Genomic DNA, 21,474 nt, shown 5'->3' with positions numbered 1-21,474 from the left:
TTGAAAATGGTCATATATGCAAATAAAAAATATTTTTAATTTTACAACAAAATAGCCCATAAATATCCTAGGATGTCCTGGACATATTTAGGATAATCCTAAGGACATTTTGTGCTATCTGGGAGATCATCATTATAACGTGGTATTATTTCTTCAACATAATTTAAGTTTATCACTTCATTATTTTCCCTTTCAGGATAAAATATTTCATGTAATATTACATTTCCCACTTCTAAAGCAATCAGATTATTGTTGTTTTCTTCTTCTAAAAAATAGATACAAGATTTTCTTTTTAATTTTTTAGATATAAGATCGAACTTGTTATTTTTTAAAGATTATCTCAATTATTGTTACAAAATTATCTATATATTTTTCTTATTATCTATACATTTTTCTTACCTTGTAAATTATGTAAAAAGAACCTTATAAATTCTTCTTCTTCGCCATCATCATCTGAGGAATCATCCTCAAGGAAAATTTCATTTATGAGGAAATCTTCTATATTTTCCATATTAATTAAATTTTTCATATCAATTTTCCATATTACGAGCAGGACTTTTACAATAAATTTAATTTTGAGGCTACATAAAATAGCATTACGCAGTTCAATAGTAATGCTAATTGAAATTGAGTATAGCGCTACAAATGTAACGCTATACTCAATTTCAACCAATTTTACCGCTACAATTGTAGCAAAAAAGCTGTAGCGCTACTGTAGCGATGCGACCCCAAAACACACCCAATGATAAAGAATTACAAAATATTTTATTCGAAAATAAAGGTAATAACAATAGAGGTGAAAGGAAAATAGTACAAAAAATAACAGATTATTTGGAAAATGTTGTTACCAGATATACAAATATTGAATTTAAATCACATTTTAGGTAAATTATGTCACTTTATTATAATTATAGCATTATTAATATAAAACACACTTTCGTATTAATAATAATATATGTGATGTTATTAAACATATTATTATAAAATATATTTAACTACTTATTTACCTCTTTTAATATTTCAAGTAGCAAATTTTTTTAATCCTAGTGATCCCAGTGGGAGAAACAAAACGCAGCACTGGGAGTTTTCAATACTGCCAACTTTATCTTTTTTCCCAACACCAACCAAACATATTTTCGAACGCACTGATATTGAGTTTGGTCCATTGAATTATAGAACTAACTGAAACGAGCGCTGTCTTTGTTATTGCCCGGTGATCTCGAGCCGAGGGAGACAATATCTATTTGGTATTCCCGTCTCTCTTTTTCATGTATTACCTTAACTAAAAATATATGTCTGTGTATTAAAGTTGTGTACAGAATTTTTTCAAAAATTTAACAAAATAGAACATTATTTTATTTTGTTTATTGTCGCCATTATATTTCCTTAAATAATTCATTTCATTACAATAATATTTTTTATATATTCATTATTCGAACATATAGGCCCAGTTCCACAATCCAGTTAATCCGAGTTTAAGTAGCAAATGGACCAATCAGGACCCAGTTTAACGTATTAAACTCGGATTAACTCGAGTTGTGAAACCGGGCCATACTGACTAAGGTATGGGCATAGATAGTCATGAAACTATAGGAGAAATATAGCATGTTAGTGTAACAGAGAAAGCGATTCCAAATAGCGATGGCCTTCGTCGCACAGGCAGGCTCGGCTCGTAATAAAGGAGCGTTCTTTCCAGTTAGTTCTATAGTTCAATGGTTTGGTCGAAGTGGTCCTAAAGCCGTAATCATACTACGGATTGCGGGTTCGGTTGCGGTTGAAATTAATCAGAACAAAGCAATTTATCGGCCGGCTACTCTGATTGGTCAATTCCAATCGCAATCGAGCCTGCAACCCGTAGTGTGATTACGGCTTAACGTCGTACGTTCGTTCCATGAAACATTACCTTGAATTCGCTAGTTCCAATACACTCCCAGTACAGCACTTCAAATAAAAAGAACGAATTGATTGTTCTTACATCGTCGATATGACAGATTTTCTAACCTTCACACGCATTATTATCTTTAATACTTAATTATTCTTTTCAAAATTAAAAAGCAGCAATTTTAATTTTTTCAATTTTTTTATGCAAAATACATCGAATGAGTATATTTTTATCAAGATTTAAGGTAAGCGGATTAAATTAAACATCTAAGATGAAAAATAGTGTATATTAATTATTTAAATTTAATATAATTTTTAATCATGTGTAAACACTTTTTTGTGTATTTTTCAAAGAAGTACGAAGTTAGTTTTATTAAATAACGTTTAAAATTATTTTATATACATCTTTTACACATTTTACATTTTCTTTATATAATATTTAATTGTATTCATTGCGTGTGCATTCATTACACCGTTTCTAATTATTTATTATACAACTTTTCCTCAGATTTTTTACATGGTAGAGCCAATTTGGCAACGATTGTCCCTAGAGAACCTATATCTGAATCCATTTCCGGAAGCTTTTGTTTCTAATTATCTCGATCTCGCCATCTTTATGGATCCTGCGTCTCATCAAAAATGTACAAAAACCAAGATGGAATCTTATCTTGACACATGTTATGATCAAAATAATACTACTACAATGTGCGATGTATCATTTCACACAACTTCGAATAATTTGGTTTATTGTCAACCTGGAGCATTTTCGGATATAACGCACAATGTTAAAACTAATATATGTGCAGCAGATACAAAGCATGGAAATTATATTGATAAAGAAAGATATAAGATTATGAGAAAGTGGAAACGAATCGGAAAAAGTAAAGATTGTTATTTTTCTTTTTCAAATGTAAAAAAAAATTATCAAATGGACATGCATGTACATACACACCATACACACACACACACATTATATATATATATATATATATATATATATATATGTATGTATGTATGTATGTGTGTCCAGTTAGAAACAATCATTTATATATATTATTATTTATTGCCCCAAGAACATAATTTATTATACATTTTTAGATAGATTGGCTGACAATATGGATGATTCTTTTATTTTGAGACTTTTATCTTTTAACATCCTTGCACAAAACTTGTTAGAAGATCATTCATATTTATATCAGGATCATAACAAGAAAGCTTTGAGTTGGAAAATTCGAAAACCTCTGCTGATACAGGAGATACGTGAGGCGGATGCAAATGTATAGACTTATTTTTCTATATTTAGGTCTGTCAAATTTAATAAGAATGTAAACAAAATATTGCGAGTTTTCTCATATTCCAGATAATATGTCTTCAAGAAATGCAGGAGGACCATCTACTAGATTTCGTAATTCCATTCAAACAACTTGGATATGAATATCTATATAAAAAAAGAACCAATGATAAAAAGGATGGTTTGCTCTTGCTATATCACTCCAATCAATTTGTTTTATTAGATTACGCAAAAGTGGAGTTATATCAAGCTGGTATTGAGCTTTTGAATAGAGATAATGTTGGAATAATTGCTAAATTATCCCTCAGGGATAATCCAGAAACACAAATCGTGGTTGCAACCACTCATTTGTTATATAATCCAAGACGTAACGATGTACGATTAGCACAGACACAGCTTTTATTAGCAGAAATAGAACGATTTGCATTTGTTGAAAATACCATGTAATATACTTTTTAACAAAATATCTTTATCATATCCAATGTTCTTTATATGTATGTTTATAATTCTGTAGAACGGGCCCAAAATATTTACCGATCATACTGACGGGTGACTTCAACTTGGAACCATTTACAGGCGTTTACAAATTTTTAACGGAAGGTTCGTTTGAATATTATGGCAAAGGACGAAGCTTAGAGCCTTCTCAATATAATTCTTTGTCCAAATCTCTGATACCATCACGATTATGCATTACTGATAATTGTCAGCATTTTAACATTTTGACTCAAAGATTGCGAAAGGAAGGTACTGGTAAAGTCATGGTATGTTTTTAATTGCACATTTAACAATACTGAAATTTTATTTTATTTTGTGAAGTCAAAGATTTACTTTAATATGTTCGTTTCAATGAGTACTATCATGTTTAAAGTTTTTCTTTAACTTTAGCATAGATTATAAAATAATATTATATCATGATACTATGATATGCTTTTAAAATTTTATTATGTATGTCTTATTCTTTATTCAATCCATGATTCAATCTATCAGTTTTCTTTTCTACGTGTTATGTGAGCATATATATGTTATTAATTATCTTTTTATCTCTTTATGTTTCTATTTAGCTAGAAAATAGCGAGTTGCCTCTTCAGAAACGAGATGGGAATATGACCGTATCTTGTAACACAAATATTCTACAACAAAATAATGTCAACATTAATACTAGTACACAGATAATCGAGATCGAAAAGGGCTATTCAGTAAGATTTTCATCTGGCACTCTAACACATCCTTTCAAGATGCATAGTGTTTATAGACATGCAAGTGCCCATGGTGAGAAGGAAGCAACGACGTATCAGGATAAGTGGATTACAGTCGATTACATATTTTACAGCAATAATATCCAACCTATAGAAAAATATGTTCTACCTACAGTAAGCCAATGTACCGCTTTACCAAAAATACCAAATTTTATAATAGGTAGTGATCATTTATGTATAGGCGCCACTTTTCAGTTACCAAGAAAAAAATCTGTGCTTTAAAATACTGCTTTTCATATATCATTATTATTATTTTTTTCTTATTCTAACAAAATAGATCTTTAAAAATATTACTATCAATAATTTGTGAATTATGTTGGGAGATAACGTATTTGGTATTTCTGAAAAATGGGAAATTCAGATGCATTGTTAGTTTTTCAAAGCAAAAGTTTAAGAAATATATATATATATTTTTTTTTTATGAAAATTACAAATTTGCAATTTATTTCTAATATAGCCAAGGCATGCTAACTCTCTATTTTAAATGTAATGCTTGAGAGCAGTGTAGCATCATCGACCTCATAGTATCATTCATTATTATTAATGATGGCTGAACATAATATAGAACAGTCTTATGATTTGGAATGTATTATTTGCTAATCTGGAGAATGATTTAAGTGTTGCAGATTAAGTAAATAAAATTTTCCTACTTTGAATAATCTGTATGTATTCCAAATTTGTCATAATTATTATTGTATGATGTAACAATATTGTTCTTAAAAAAAATTGATCAAATATACTCGGAATAAATGAATTTTGCCTAATTTATGAAAAATCATGCTTCAGATTGCTTCAGTAACTAATACATTTTCATCAAGTTATGAGCCATAGTGTGCCACAGCTGTATTATTATAATAAAAATACATAAATATACATACTATTTATATTTAAAACTAGTTACTGGCATCTTAGTAACTAGTAAAAAAGCAACATGTAAACTGTGCATTAATATATAACATATTTTTCAATAACAGCTAAATGATACTAAAACTTGTTTAATCTCTCTCTTTCCAAGAAGAGTTAACATACTTTGGATATAGTATTCACAAAAACTATGGAGATATAATTTTTTTGTTTTACTTTTTATTTTCTTTTTTCAATGACTTAGTAATTACAAATAATATATATAAATTTCTTTTAAACAATTTTGATAATAAAATTTTATGTTTTTATTTTATTTTTTCTCCTGACTGCTTAATTTTATTTAAAGATTTACGAGTATCAAAAGCTTGTTTATTTTTGCGCTAAAAATATTGATATATGATCTGTATTAGCTGTATGTATAATAATAATATATTGCAAACTAGAGAAATTATTATCACATATAGGACTGTGATAGTAACTATTATTAAAATTAATATTATTAAAATGCATATAAAGTAGATAAAAAACAGCTACAATTCTATAAAACTTTATATAATAATAAAAAATATAAAATATTGTACAAATTTTGTATACAATATAATAAACAGAAAATATTCTCTCCAATAAAATTATAGTACTTCCTCATTTTTATAAAAAATGCTTCCACTTTGCTACTTTCTATCATCAAAAAATTTTTTGCTCTTTTTAATCTTAATCAAAACGTGCTTTAAATAACATTTGAGATTTTGCCCAAGGGAATGAATCTATTTTAAAAAATATAGCAAAGATTTTACATGAAATAAGGAAATATTAATTTTTACATCTATGCTCCTATTCATTTATAAAATTTTGAAGGGATTTATGTGGAAAGCACCTTTGTGCAGATATGGCTCTTTATATGCAACTACACAGGTTTTGGCAACCAAAATATTTTCGGCACGAGTGAAACAGTTTACATGACAAAACTTTGCAAATTCTTGGAATCTCACTTGTAACTCTGTATCACCGCCGTTAGGACCAATTAAGAATTCACATTTCAACAGATTTGTTTTTCCCTTTATACAACATTCCAAGTATCTATGATCTATTGTATATATCTTACTGATATCTTGGATTTTTATGTTTAGATCTTTCCTTAAAATACCAGTCACAAATACATCATCTATCCAAAAATATTTATGAGAAGATTTGGCATAATTGATCAATTGACTTGTCACTTGTGAATTTGTAATATAGAGCCAACCAGAGACAAAATCAGGATAAATATTGTCCGCATATTCAGTTTGACTTACATACCATTTATTGGCTAGCTCTCGAACAGGGACCATATTTTTCATTATGTAACCAGCTAATGAATCCTTCTCTATTATACCTGAGTGTAACTTTTCTAATAAATCATATATATTTACAACTATATCGTCGTCCATCTTCATAATGTATCTTGCGTGTTTACAATTATTTGTTGCCCATCGAAGGCCCATCAGATGTTTGCAAGTTAAATTTCTATAAGTATCAAGGAAATCTCCCTGAAGTATGTCATGGAATCGTCGCGACTCGTCCAATAATGCTTCCTGCGATACATGCGTTCTTTTCTTGGCGTCATCATTTAACTTACCAAGCAGAAATACTCTTTCAATTCCTAAGGTTTGTAATTCCTCATTTATATACGCTCGTCGTAAAGCGCTTCTATCTGATGGATCACCTGCATAAGATGTGATAATCCATATCAAGAAGGTAGCATTGCATGATGGTTCGATTATAATTCTCGTATCATCTGATGATTTGCTTAGCCTTTCATATGTCATTTGAGATTGTAGTAGATTCGTTTTAGAAGTCTGTGACCGTAAATCTCTCTCCATGAATATAAAGAATAACAAAACACATCCCATACAACCAAGCAGCAAGAACCCAAGCTTGGAAACCATATCTTGCCTGTATTCCTTGTATTTAGGATCAACAATCAATTAACAGCGAAAATTGGAATAAAAGATAATCATAGCTTCCTGCATCGCAATATTATTGTAGACACTTCTTCATCCAAATTATTATGTTTGAAGACATAATGATGACAAGTGGATTGTTCTTCGTAATCATTCACGAAAAAAAAAATGTTTATTAATAATGATACAATGCAATTGAATTATATTGACACGCCAACAAATGATCAACATACCAAATTTAAGAATTTCCTTCTTCTCGTGATTGGAAGAGCCATTAGATTGACAAAATTCTTTTCTTTTCTATGTATTTAAATGGCTAAAAAAATAGTCTGATCTAGTTGGATTTAACCTAATTGGCCATTAATAAGTGAAAATGGGTGTGTACAGAAGCACGACCATTCACTGAGCGGTTAATGTCCGATTTCATCAACTCTTTCGCTCTTTCTCTCCTTCTGTGCCCTTCAAAAAAGACAGAGTTAAACTAAAATTAAAGTTAAATGATAAAATCGGATCTAAGTGAGCAGTTGTGCTTCTGGAGGCACACATTTTCTTTTTTTAGCTGAATTGGCTGCTATATATATATACGCGCGCGCGCGCACACGCACACGCACGCACGCGCGCGCGCGCGCGCCCGCGCACACGCACACGCACACACACACACACACACACACACAGAGAGTGTGCCAAAAGTCCCGGACCGGTTGAATATTTCATAAACTATGCACTTTAAAAAGAAATGTTTCAGACAAAAGTTGTATGGCTTGAAGAGGACCATTAGATAGTGGCAATGATTTGATATGGGAAAGTCATTTGAAAGTCACATGAAGATCACCGTCAATTTCTTAAATGGAACTCCCTATTTTTTATTACATATTCGTGTAGCTTAGCTTGAGAGCTTTCCAAAATACTATAATAAAGTATTTCTTCATTGAGTACTTTTCGAGTTATGAGGCTTGAAATCATTTCTTAATTTTGCTAATAAACCATAAAATATCTAGTAAAATATTCATTTTTCGATTGTTAATTGTTAATTAAAAATTACATATTTTTTCTTAAAAATAACTGTGTTTTCTTTACACTAATTGATTCCTCTCATTATTTTGTATATAAAAGTATTAAGGTAAGATAATCGAAACATAAATATTTTACAAGATATTTTATGGTTTATGTAAAATTAAGAAATGATTTCAAGCCTCATAATTCGAAAAGTACTCAATGAATAAATACTTTATTATATTATTTTGGAAAGCTCTCAAGATAAGCTACACGAATATATAATAAAAAATAGGGAGTTCCATTTAAGAAATTGACGGTGATCTTCACGTGACTTTCAAATGACTCTCCCATGTCAAATCACTTGCCACTATCTGATGGTCCCCTTCAAGCCCCATACAACTTTTGTCTGAAATATTTCTTTCTAAAGTGCATAGTTTATGAAATATTCGACCGGTCCGGGACTTTTGAGACATATATCTGGCTGGAACGTTCGGGGCCACCCTGTGTGTGTGTGCGTGTGTGTGCGTGTGTGTGTATATATATTATATATATATATATATAATATATATATATATATATATATATATATATATATGCGTGTGAGAAAAAATATATATGCGCGTGTTGCATATGATTTAACATATAACAATGTTTATGTCACGAAAAATTTAATAAAAGATTGAATAAATTTTATACTGATAAAAAGAGAAAATAAATATTATATTTATATATATTCATGATATTATTCTTGTTTTTCTGCTTTTGATATTTAATTTATAATAATTTATATGAAAATGTCTGTGTGTAAATATATAAACTATACACGTAAATAATTCATATGAACATAATTTTCAAATCTATAGCACAATCATGATTTAAACTTTTAAACAATAAGATTAGAAATAATTGTGAATTACTTATTTTTTTCTTTCAATTTAAAATATACGAGAAATTAATATTTATGATTCTAAGTGGGCATTTGACATAAATAAAAAGGATTCGTGGATCGCAATTCAATATTTAGAATGATATAGATCATAGCTCGGCAAATAAAAAACTTTAATCCAATTTCGTTAAATTTTTTCGTTTAAAATTAAAAATTTTATGATATGATTTGTGGCAAATTGGAATTTATAAATTCGTGAAGTAATTTTTCTTATTGGAAGCTGGTTTTATTGGCATTATATTTCAAATCAGGACGAGATAGACGGACTTCTCTATTATATACATATCATACTTCTACAGGATTAAGATCTATAAATTTGTAAAGGCAATATTAATGGAGAATTATTGAAATAGATTAATCTAGAACTAGAATTCTTTTTAGCACAAATATAAAAAGTTGTCTATATTAGGCAGAAACGTCGTATAATGTAAAAAGTAAAGGGATTAGTCGGTCATGATAGAAAAACATTTATTGATGAAATGTTATGATAAATTCTGATCACTGTTGGATAGATAAAATTCATAACAGAACAATGTTTTCTTGGAGAGGTCTTAGGATGGTGGAGGGAGAAGATGATAAAGGAAAGATATACAACTTTTATTTTATTTTCATATATATGTGTATGTGTGTATGTATGTATGTATGTATATATATATATATATATATATATATATATATATAATGTGTGTGTATATATATATATATATATATATATATATATATATATATATATATGCACATACATACATACATACATACATACATACATACATACATACATACATACATATATATATTATAAATATTTTATATATATATATATATATATATATATATATATTTATATATAATCTGCATTTCTCTAAAGCGAATAATATGACACGTAGCAACCAAACCAACTGATAAAGAATATGATCGGTATAAAGGTCTGGGAGCACCTTACGCTCGTTCCTATTATAAAAGATTTCGATGCTTCTTGAATATTTTCGGAAACACATCGGCCCTGTTTCACCCCCAACCAAACGATTCGTCTGTCTCGGTCGGGGGGCCTGACGATCAACTGTCTTCGGACTTGCATTACTGAGCGCTTGAAGTTCTCTTCTAAGCTTGAGACTTCTCAGCCGGAAATGAATTGCAGATCATATTCTTTGTCACAAGCAACCGAGAAAACCTTCGGATTCTTGATAATGAGCAAGATAAACGTGTCTTCGGATATCTTGTCTTCAACTTTTCAAAACTCATTTTTTCAGAGTGAGAGAAACTTCAAACTTCCCTCTATCATCCAATACCTCTTGATTCAAAACCTTATAAACAAACAAACAAGTTAGAGAACTTATTTTTACTCGAGGTTCATTATTATTCTTTTTTGCATCTTTTTGTTTCGTTTTCTTGCTTTTTTTTGTTTTTTGGAGAGAATAACTCCATATTTTTATCAGATTCAGCCCAATGGCTGGAATACAATCGATATAATTATAAGCTAACAATCGAGAAAACACCGAGCTCTCAATCATATTCCAGCTTTCACATTATAACACTTTTTTACATAATTTAAACCTTATCTTCATAATACTAGTAGGAAGAAATATAAACTTATGAAAATAAGGTTTTTACTTCTATTCCAACCTTACTGATTTCATGCAATATGCTACATTTTATGCATTGAAATATTGTTAATCGATGTTATATAATATTGCAACTTAAATGCTGCACAATTGAATCGCATATGATGCAGAATTTTGGTAAGGTAAGAATAGTAATATTGTGACATATTTTTTTAATATAATTTCTTTTTTGACCCGTTGTTAGAAGAGAGAAATATTTGGGTCAAAGTCAAGGGCTCTCTCCAAAACACCTGGCCTCTCGCATCACACTCGTGTCACTTAATACCGACCTGAAATTCATTAAGGAACAAAAAAACCATGATTTTTGTTACGCAAGTTACGGATTGCTGCTTAATTACTACCGTACGATTTATTGAATGCATTTCTCTGACGCATCCGTCTGCCATTTCTCGCTAATTTAAGTACTTACTTTGCAATCTAATTAATCGTTTATCGGTTCAATAAGACATATAAGCAGTCTACAAAAATATGAATCTAAAAGAAATATTGCAGCATAAATATCTGACAATTTTTCAAATTAAAACGCTTATTAATGAAATATAGTAAAACAATTATTCATCAATATCTTCTCTTTTGAGATTTGTAATAATGTCATATATATTTGAGTTAATTATATTTGACTATTAGTTTCAATCAATTTTTTTTTGTGTCTTGAGTATGAAAAACATTTCAATTATATTATATAAATCAATGTTTTTATATCTTCAAAATTATTTTCAAAGAAGTAATCAATATATTAATATGCATTATATATATATATATATGTATGTATAACATAGCAAATAATTGTCGGACCATAACACAAATATGACTATAATAAGTCATATTCTTCTTTAGAAATTATAAGATATGATTATGAAATTTTTTTTATAAAATTTTCGTCAATAAAAAAAGCTATATAATAAAATAATAAAATAAAGCATAAAAAATTAACTAAAAACGTTTGTAATTGTGTAAGTATTTAGTTTTCGATAAAAAAACATATCTACATTCTCTCCCTCTCTTCTAAAATATGTAATCGCGTATATTTTAATATATATATATATATATATATATATATATATATATATATACACAATATTTCAATATAATGATGAAACATATGACTGCAGACTGCTTACATTACAATACAAATTAAAATAGAAGTTATACTTACGTGGTGAATAAGAACGTGATCTGGAACGATCGTAGCGAGAACGTCGGCGGCTGTAGTACGGGCTAGGAGAACGACGGTAACTTCCTCTATAACTAATCCTAGTTTGGAAGAAAAAAAAACAAATATTATATACAAAACCACACACAATCATCTTATTAAATTGCGAGTTGGAATACTATTGAGAGTCACACTTACTCTCTACGTCTGGGTCCGTCCCATCCTCTATCATGCAAATGCGTAGGTTTTCCCATGTATATTCCAGGAGTGGGTGTGTGAGCACGCTGTGTAATAGAGAAATCTACTCTTATTCTTCTTCCATCAATATCCATGCCAGTACATTGCTCTTTAGCTACTTTGGCATCCTCCGATGATTCAAAATATACAAAACAAAATCCTCGAGATCTTCCAGTCTATGTAATAAAAATGACTTATATTATTGTAACATATTATTATCACCATTAATTCTACAATGTATTATTAAGTTATATTAATTTATAATTTATATATACAATGTGACAAGAGGCAATGGTTCATATGTATTTTAAATATATAAATGTTCTAAACTTTTGGTATTATTTTATATTCCCCAATATAAATACCTTGGAGTAACTATTGTAAATGTTGTGTGTGTGTGTGTGCGCGTATGCGCGCGCGCACACACCACGTATACTATATACAGGGTCTACCAAAAGTGTGGAAACCCCTAAATATCTCGGAAAATATACGTTTTACAGAAAAGTGTTTCCAACAAAAGTTGTAGGGTTTAAGAAGATCTATATACTGATTCTATCAGTTTGACCTTGGATGGCGTCGTCAAGGTCAGGTCAAGGTCACATTGACTTTTTTAAATGACACCCCCTACATTTGATTGCATATTCTTATAGCTTAATTCAAGAGCTTTTCAAAACACTATAATAATGTTCATTTTTATTAAGTACTTTGCGAGTTATGAGGGTTGAATGATAGAGTAGCGCCGGTATTAACATTATCCAAGGTGTACTACATGGAGGTTACTCGCTCGGATTTGCATCTGTTGTGTGTGTGATCCAGCTAACTAAGGCAAGATCGATTCCTCAACATATCCTCATATTTCGCTGAAGTCAAATTGCCAAAAAATTGCTCCATAAAACGTGTATGAAACGTCTCGTTAGTTCCTTCATTTACCGCTATGTGACGCACTACATGCAGTCTAACTCGCATTTAAAATTCAACTAAGAATGTATAAAGCTATCAAAGAACGAGCACCTTCTAACTTCAGCTTTGAGCAAGCAGAAATTAATTGTTATCGTCCAAATACAACGTACGATTAATTAAAATTAAACGTTTTAAAAATGGCTGGCGACTTGTCGGAACGTGAAAGAATCACTATCCTCATGATGCGTGGATGGGGTGATAACGAAAGATCGTTCTCTGATGTCGTTCGATTATTTAATGACACGTATCCGAACCGTCGAATTAATAAGTCCACTGTGTTAAAAACAATAAAACGTTTTAGACAAACTGGTAGCGTAAGAAATCGCTCTAAGTCAGGAAGACCATTGTCTGCAACCAACGAAGAAAAACAACTTGATGTTCTGCAGACATTTATTGAAGATCCCAATTCTAGTGTTCAGAGAGTCGCTCAAACTCACGATATTGCTCCCATGTCGGTTTGGAGAATTTTAAAGAAGAACAAGTTCCATCCATATAAATTGCAATACGTTCAAGAATTGCAAAACGGAGATGAGGAGCGTCGTATACATTTCTGTGAAAGAATGATGGCACTAATAGATGTCCGGCCCATCTTCCCTTATCAAATTGTTTTCACAGACGAGGCAACTTTTACCTTAACAGGAGAAGTTAATAATCAAAATTTTCGTTTCTGGTCAGATGAGAATCCGAATTGGGTGCGGGAAACTCACACACAACATCCACAAAAAATAAATGTATGGTGCGGAATAATAGATGGCTATTTAATAGGGCCGTTTTTTTTTGAAGAATATTTGAACGCTCAAAGGTATGAGAGATTACTTGTTGATCAAATAATTCCAGCCATACAGAATACTTTTCCAAATAATTTCCAAGAAATATGGTTTCAGCATGATGGAGCTCCTGCTCATTTTGGTGCAGGACCACGTCGTATTTTAAATGAGACTTTTCCGCTACGGTGGATTGGAAGAAGGAACGGAAATGAGGGAGGAGAGGATTGGCCACCTCGGTCACCAGATCTAACTCCTCTTGATTATTATCTATGGGGATATCTGAAGAGTAAGGTTTACAGAACAAAACCTAAAACCATTCACGAATTGATACAGCGAATAAGGGATGAAATGGCTTTGATACCTTTTGAAACGAATCGTAAAGTCATTTCTACATTCTACCAAAGATTAGCATATTGTCAGGAAGTAAATGGCAGCCACTTTCAGCATTTACTTTAACACATTGAAACACATTTGCAATCGTTTGGTGCAACCTAACCTGATCTCTGTATACACGCACCGCACGCACGCACACGCACACATTTCGAACAATTATTATGATAAATGAGCATCCACAAATTTATTTACTGTTTACTATGTCGATTGCTTTCCAGGTCTTTAAATGCTCGATTGTAATTTGGTTGGGTCTTTGCTTTTGCTGACTGGATCCACGACCGATCTTGCCTTAGTTAGCTGGATCACACACACAACAGATGCAAATCCGAGCGAGTAACCTCCATGTAGTACACCTTGGATAATGTTAATACCGGCGCTACTCTATCATTCAACCCTCATAACTCGCAAAGTACTTAATAAAAATGAACATTATTATAGTGTTTTGGAAAGCTCTTGAATTAAGCTATAAGAATATGCAATCAAATGTAGGGGTGTCATTTAAAAAAGTCAATGTGACCTTGACCTGACCTTGACGACGCCATCCAAGGTCAAACTGATAGAATCAGTATATAGATCTTCTTAAACCCTACAACTTTTGTTGGAAACACTTTTCTGTAAAACGTATATTTTCCGAGATATTTAGGGGTTTCCACACTTTTGGTAGACCCTGTATATATATATATATATATATATATATATATATATATATATACTATATGTATAATACACATATACATACACAAGATGGACAAAATAAAGCATTACAAACTATTGTCTTTGGAAACATGCATTACAGTAGTAGTAAAGAAAGTTTTTACATAAAAGTTATTTGATTCTAAGATGGGAAAAAAGAATGATAATATTAATTGGACTTTGGGTATCAAAATCGCTTGAAGATTAATCTAGTTTTTTTAAATGGAACTTAATTTGTTTATATAAATCGATTCTTCATAATGTTTCACTATAAAAAATTGTAAGGCTAAAATTAAATAGCCAAAAAATAAATAGTTTATAAGAGATATTTTATATTTTATGTTGACAAAATTTTTTACATAAATCATAAAATATTTCGTAAAATATTTATTTTTCGATTATTTTATCTCAATATTTTTATGCATAGAATAATGAAAGGAATCAAATCATGTAAAAAAAATATTTTTAAGAAAAAGAATAATGAAAGGAATCAAATCATGTAAAAAAAATGTTTTTAAGAAAAAAATGTAGCTGCTCGTTACAAATTCATATCTTTTCTTCAAAACAATTATATGTTTTCTTCACATCAATTGATTACTTTCAGACAAATTAGAGTAATTTCACTTAAAAAAACAAGATAGAACTTCATCTTGACACCTACACTCCAAGGTCGAATTAATATTCCCATCTTTTTCTCTCCTCAGAGCCAAACAACTTTTATTTAGAACATTTTCTACTTTAATGCATACTCTCAGGAATAACAGCTTGAACATTTTTTTTGTCCATCCTGTATATACATATATAACTTACAAAGATTGTATTATTTACATTATGTTGGGTGTTTCATTAGAAAATCGGCAAACTTCTAAAATGTAGAGTTCATTCTAAGCAAAAATTCATGTACACTATAGATGAATTTGATTCAGTTATTATGTATTTTCATCAATAATTTTACGTACCTTTGCATCAATAACAACCTGTACTCGTTCAACGGGACCATATTTAGAGAATATGTGATGAATTTGTTGTTCAGTTGTAAAAATCGATAGTCCAAATACACCTAAACATCGGGATGGACATGGATTGTCGCGATTGCCAACGTGTCGTCGCCTAGACGACATTGGACTGCGCGAATGAGATCGATATACATGTCGGTCGCGAGAGTATCGCGATCGAGAATATGAACGTGATCTGCTACGGGAATAACGGCCACTACGATATGGCGAGCGACTCCTACTACGGCTACTGCCTCGATGTCCGACATTCGTGTACTTGCTACCGCGATATGACTTCCGGCCACGCGATACGGAACGGCTTCGCGATCTCGAATACTTGACCTCTCTATGCGCCTCTTTCCGTTCGCGTGATTTACGCGATCGTGAATGCGATCGCGAATCCCTTAGACCGCCATCTGCAGTTCGTGGCCTTCGTGGGCTCGCGCTGCGACTGCCACTTCTCTGTAAATTAAAAATAATTATATTATTGTCAGTTTTTGCTAGTATCTAGATAATTTTATCTAGATAATTATCTAGATAAAGAAATGGATCATCTTTATCTTTAACTAGATGAAGAAATACAAAGTACCTTTATCTTTATCTCAGATAAAAAATATATGTCATCTTATCTAAAAATTGTCTAAGATGACGTTTTCATTATGCAAAAGAGTTTTCCAGGCAAGCTTCTAAAAATCTATCTAAAATATCTAAAATATATTTTTTATTTGAAAAATAATATTACAAATATACTTTATCTTGTACTTGTTTTACTTAAATTTGTGCAATGCATTAATGTATATTTTATAAAAATGATATATGTATTGTTACACATTGATTATTATATTATTAATATATTATAAATATATTATAAATATAAATTAATAAATAAATATTTATCATATCATTTATATATACCTTTTTGTTATTATTTAAATATTCTTTAGGAAAAGAGGAAGAATATGTGTTTATGATTTTAATATCCCATTTATAATCTGTGTCACATTTTTTACAAATATTTATAGTCTTATAAAATAAACAAAAATATCTAGATAATTATCTAGATTATCGCAATAATCATCTTATCTTTCATCTAGATTAAGTAAAAGCAAAATCATCTTGATCTCATTTAAGATAAATTTATGGATTTTTATCTTTATCTTTATCTAGATAATTTTGAAATTATCTACAGGAAACACTGATTATTGTGTTATCTATTTTATTATTATGTTCATAAATGTTGAGTATATACAAAAATAGTTTAAAACAAAAGGCAAATAATTTTGAAAGGCCTACACTTTGATTGTCTTAGTTTTTTTTATGTGGAAAAAAAATTTTGGAGATTAATATTTAAAATTTTTTACAGAAAAACTTGTTTTTCAACTATAATTGTTGAGAATGAAAAAGAAATTCTACGATTTGTAATATCTTAACCATGTGAGGTGACCTTGAAATGAAAAATCCAGAAAAATAAGATAAATAATAGGTAATAAAAATAAGAATTTTTTGAACAAAATGAATTTTATTTAATATGATGCTAGCTTTTGGAATTCAATACTGATTCAATTATTCAATATCTTCAAGAGGTTATTGGTACATCTTGACATACTATTTGTTTACTATTATTCCAATAAAATCCCTGACAGATTCTGTTCTTTTGTATCTTTCAACATTATGTTTATCAATCCAAAAGACACGAAGCAATACTTATTGAATAATTCCAAAGAATATGTTGCAAGAAATTTACGCATCTTTCATAGAGTCAAAAGTGTCATGAAATGAATAGACAATACTTTGAACATCTTATTAAATAAAATTTATTTTGTTCGAAAAATTATTACTTCTATTATTTACTTATTACTCATTTTGTTTTTCTAGATTCTTTTCAAAATTATTCTGTGATTAAGATTAGATCGTTGAATTCTCTTTAGTCTCTACAATTATAACTGATTAAAAATAGCCTTTCCATTTAAAGAATTGAAGAAATTCGAACCTTTTGACATTTTCACCTAAAGAAAACGACCAAAATGTATCAATATTTATAAAGATTCTAATAACTCGTCCTGTATATGCAACATTAAATATTAAATGCAGAACAATCATATAACTTTCTCCCTATGGTGGAAACAAAGAATTTCACCATTGTAATTATAATGGTAAAATTTTTTACTTTTTAAATTTTCAGGAATTACATTTTAAGGAAAAAATTAGCTGTTTAAAAGTAATCGCTGTTCAAAATATGTATAAAATTTTACAGAAATATGTAATTATCATAATTTGTAACTCATTTAGTGTCATTACTTCTAACTATTATTGTATATACATTGTTATTATTATATTTTCTGTGTGTATACACATTTTATATTATTATATATATATAATTTATATAATTATTAAGATATATATATTTTTCTTTATATAAATTGGTCTGATATTAAATGGTACAAATTTCAAAAATAGACTTTTACATTTGCTTTTACCTTAAATACAGATAAAAATAATTTAACTATGCAATCTGATTGACATCGAAAATAGACAAATTCAGTTATAATGATTAGTAATAAATCACATTGTCTGTATCTCAAATCTGCTAATAACTCAACATTAAGTTTGGATGGACTTGTATCACGATATCTAAGCTATTCATATAACGGTAAATAAAACAAAGATATTAAATGTAAAAAAAAAGTTAAATTTTTCAATAACCACATTAATATTTTGAATAATTTTTCAATAATCATATTAATATTTTGAAATAAATGATAACTTTAATTGAAATAAAAGTTAATCAAATTGAATTTATAAATGTGTGTGTGTGTGTGTGTGTGTGTGTGTGTATATACAGGGTGTCACTTAATTGGCGCCCACTATTTATATTATATTCTTCGTGGAAAACTGAGTCGAAAAGTCCTGAACCATTTCTTTTTTTAATGACAAAAATTTGAAACCATTTTTTCTTTTATAATGCGAAAAACTTTATTTTCCTTTGAAAATTATTTCTTTCGTTAAAAGCGTTTCCTTAAAGAAAATTTCGTCAAGGAGGCTAAAAGCCGGTTCTTATTGGCGTAACTTTATTCAATAGTTACCGTTTTATTAAACATTATAGAAAAAGATGGTTCAGGACTTTTCGACTCAGGTTTCCACGAGGAATATCGATATAAAAATAGTGGGTGCCAATTAAGTGACCCTGTACACACACACGCACACAGGGTGTCCCATTTTAATCGATTGCTCCAAATAACTTTTTTATTTTTCATTGTAAAAAAAAAACATTTCAGACAAAAGTTGTATGGTTTCAAGAGGGACATAAGATGGTGACAATTATTTGACCTTGGATAGTCTTTTGAAGATCACGCGAAAGTTACCTTTAATTTCTCAAATGGAACTCCTTATTTTTCAATACATATTCTTATAGTTTATCTCGAGAGCTTTCCAAAACACTATAATTAAATGTTTTTTTATTAAGTACTTTTTGAGTTATGAGACTTGAAATAATTATTTCTTAATTTTATATAAACGTAAAATATCTAGAATATTTATTTTTCGATTATCTTATATCAATACTTTTATGCACAAAATAATGTGAGGAATTAATTGATGTAAAAAAACACTTAGTTATTTTTAAGAAAAAAATGTAGTTGTTAATTGCAAATTACATATTTTTTCTTAAAGACAGCTACAAGAATATGCAATGAAAAATAGGGAATTTCATTTAAAAAAACAAAATTAAACATATGACCTTGGCATATTCACTCAAGGTCAAACCAATGATATCTTATATCCATCTTATGTCCCCCTTCGATCCAAACAACTTTTGTTTGAAACGTTTTTTTTCTGCAATCAAAAATAAAAAAGTTATTCGAGGTGATCGATTAAAATGGGATACTCTGTATATATAAATATATACATTTAAATTTCATTTGATAGCTATATATATATAGCTATCAAATGAAATTTAATCTATATATATAGATTTCATTTGTTAGTTATATATATAGCTAACTTTAATTGAAATAAAAATTAATCAAATGGAATTTAAATATATATATCTATATATACAGAGTATCCCATTTTAATCGATATAAATATATATATCGTAGCAGAATTTATTAATATTCTACATTATAAGATAATATGAAAACATTCGTACAGATTGATTCTTTGTGAAAAAAATATGTATATGTATGTGTATGTGTGTGTGTGCATTTACTTTTTATTTTCATTACAATACATATATTACAAGTATTATACAAATTTAGCTTGAACTTTAGAATTATCATGTCGGAATATTTTTTTATACCAAGAATAAGAGTTAACACATCGTTTTGTACATATAATTCTAAATATTAGAGCAATATAAACTAAATGATCAATTGCTTGGAAAAACGATTCAATTTCAATATATCTATAACCTTACATTTTTATTAAAAGACTACTATAATTATCATCATAAAGCACTATGAATTCAACGTCATTATTAGAGTTATATTTACTGCCAAAATATGTTTTAGGATGGAAAAGCAAAAAAGTATCGAGGGTATAAAAGAAGTATAAAAGGGTATCGAGTATTGTTTATGTTGAATTGATAATGACTATAAAACCGCGTTGTTGGATCGATACAATGGCTATTTTGAAGGCTGCCCGTGAGGTATTATCAAAATTCACCCATCACAAATCTCGTTGTCATGCGAGGCTCACAAAGATTAGACTCACCTCGATGTCGCTCATTATTAATCTTCCTCAGAGGTCTCTTAATCGAAGAAATAATGGAAAGCTCCAACAGATACTCCGTATCGTCGACTAATGATAATATGGCGTATCTCTTAACAGGAAACGCCGGGCCTAAGTGTATACAAATGAACATACCAACATCCGGCAGCGTTGCTATGGATATAGAAATGGCGATTCAAGCCTCATGTAGAATTTACATTGGCCGCATTCAGCGGACTCAACAGTTCAGCAACATTACTAGATTTTCCGATGTAATTCGACGCTAATTGGTCGGACCTGAAAGTAGAAACCAGTCATATTTGTTTGCTACTTAGCGGTTGAGTCCGCTGAATGCGGACATCGGGCGTGTTCCAAAATTCACTGCCCGTGCTGAAAATATATAGTTCACGTTATGTATGTACACTGCGCGACAACGATTCGTTCCGTGGTCCCTTTCGCGGGGCAAGGGGAGTGTAGCCTCTAACCAATCAGCCACTGCCACGCTGCCAGCTGATTGGTCACTTCTACGCTCCCCTTGCCCCGCGAGAGAGGAGCCTCGGAACGAATCGTTGTCGCGGAGTGTACATACAGTAGGGGCACTTCTTTGTCCTCTAAAGACCGTAATTTTGAGTGCGCATGCGTCAATTGTACAATTTTCAATATGGCTACGTATGTGTCACATGCTATCTGTACATGTTATGCTGTGATATTCAAATATTAAGTAATAAAGATAAAATTTAAATTTTGTGTCAATCACAGAAAAAATAAAAATG

The 21,474-nt window shown here is 29.9% G+C and overlaps 3 protein-coding genes across 4 annotated transcripts; 1 reads left to right on the top strand and 2 right to left on the bottom strand.

Annotated features, from left to right (window-relative positions):
* The first annotated feature begins 1,954 nt into the window (after window positions 1-1,954).
* On the top strand, window positions 1,955-5,528 carry LOC105252192 (protein angel). Its single transcript, XM_011259475.3, has 6 exons — window positions 1,955-2,126; window positions 2,390-2,762; window positions 2,980-3,158; window positions 3,242-3,615; window positions 3,687-3,933; window positions 4,234-5,528. Exons 1-6 carry the CDS (start codon window positions 2,100-2,102, stop codon window positions 4,648-4,650), a joined length of 1,617 nt encoding a protein of 538 aa, XP_011257777.2. The 5' UTR covers window positions 1,955-2,099; the 3' UTR covers window positions 4,651-5,528.
* A 388-nt stretch (window positions 5,529-5,916) lies between these two features.
* LOC105252191 (beta-1,3-galactosyltransferase 5) lies at window positions 5,917-7,817 on the bottom strand. Its single transcript, XM_011259473.2, has 2 exons — window positions 7,466-7,817; window positions 5,917-7,374 (listed from the first exon to the last, which is right to left on the bottom strand). The coding sequence occupies exon 2, from the start codon at window positions 7,215-7,217 to the stop codon at window positions 6,132-6,134; it is 1,086 nt and encodes a 361-aa protein (XP_011257775.1). The 5' UTR covers window positions 7,218-7,374; window positions 7,466-7,817; the 3' UTR covers window positions 5,917-6,131.
* Window positions 7,818-10,027: 2,210 nt separating this feature from the next.
* LOC105252190 (transformer-2 protein homolog beta) lies at window positions 10,028-20,900 on the bottom strand. 2 transcript variants are annotated; one of them, XM_025410696.1, is made up of 5 exons: window positions 20,705-20,900; window positions 15,959-16,456; window positions 12,148-12,362; window positions 11,953-12,050; window positions 10,028-11,065 (listed from the first exon to the last, which is right to left on the bottom strand). In XM_025410696.1, the coding sequence occupies exons 1-5, from the start codon at window positions 20,717-20,719 to the stop codon at window positions 11,055-11,057; spliced, it is 837 nt and encodes a 278-aa protein (XP_025266481.1). In that variant the 5' UTR covers window positions 20,720-20,900; the 3' UTR covers window positions 10,028-11,054. The 2 variants fall into 2 exon arrangements, with proteins under 2 accessions (XP_025266481.1, XP_011257774.2); XM_011259472.3 differs by having other exon boundaries at window positions 10,028-10,478.
* Between the last annotated feature and the right edge of the window lie 574 nt (window positions 20,901-21,474).

This window comes from Camponotus floridanus, unplaced genomic scaffold (genome assembly GCF_003227725.1).
Source record: "Camponotus floridanus strain SB8 unplaced genomic scaffold, Cflo_v7.5 scaffold34, whole genome shotgun sequence".
Classification (NCBI taxonomy): Eukaryota; Metazoa; Arthropoda; class Insecta; order Hymenoptera; family Formicidae; genus Camponotus; species Camponotus floridanus.
Note: the sequence above shows the minus strand (reverse complement) of the source record. Positions and strands in the feature narration are given on the sequence as shown.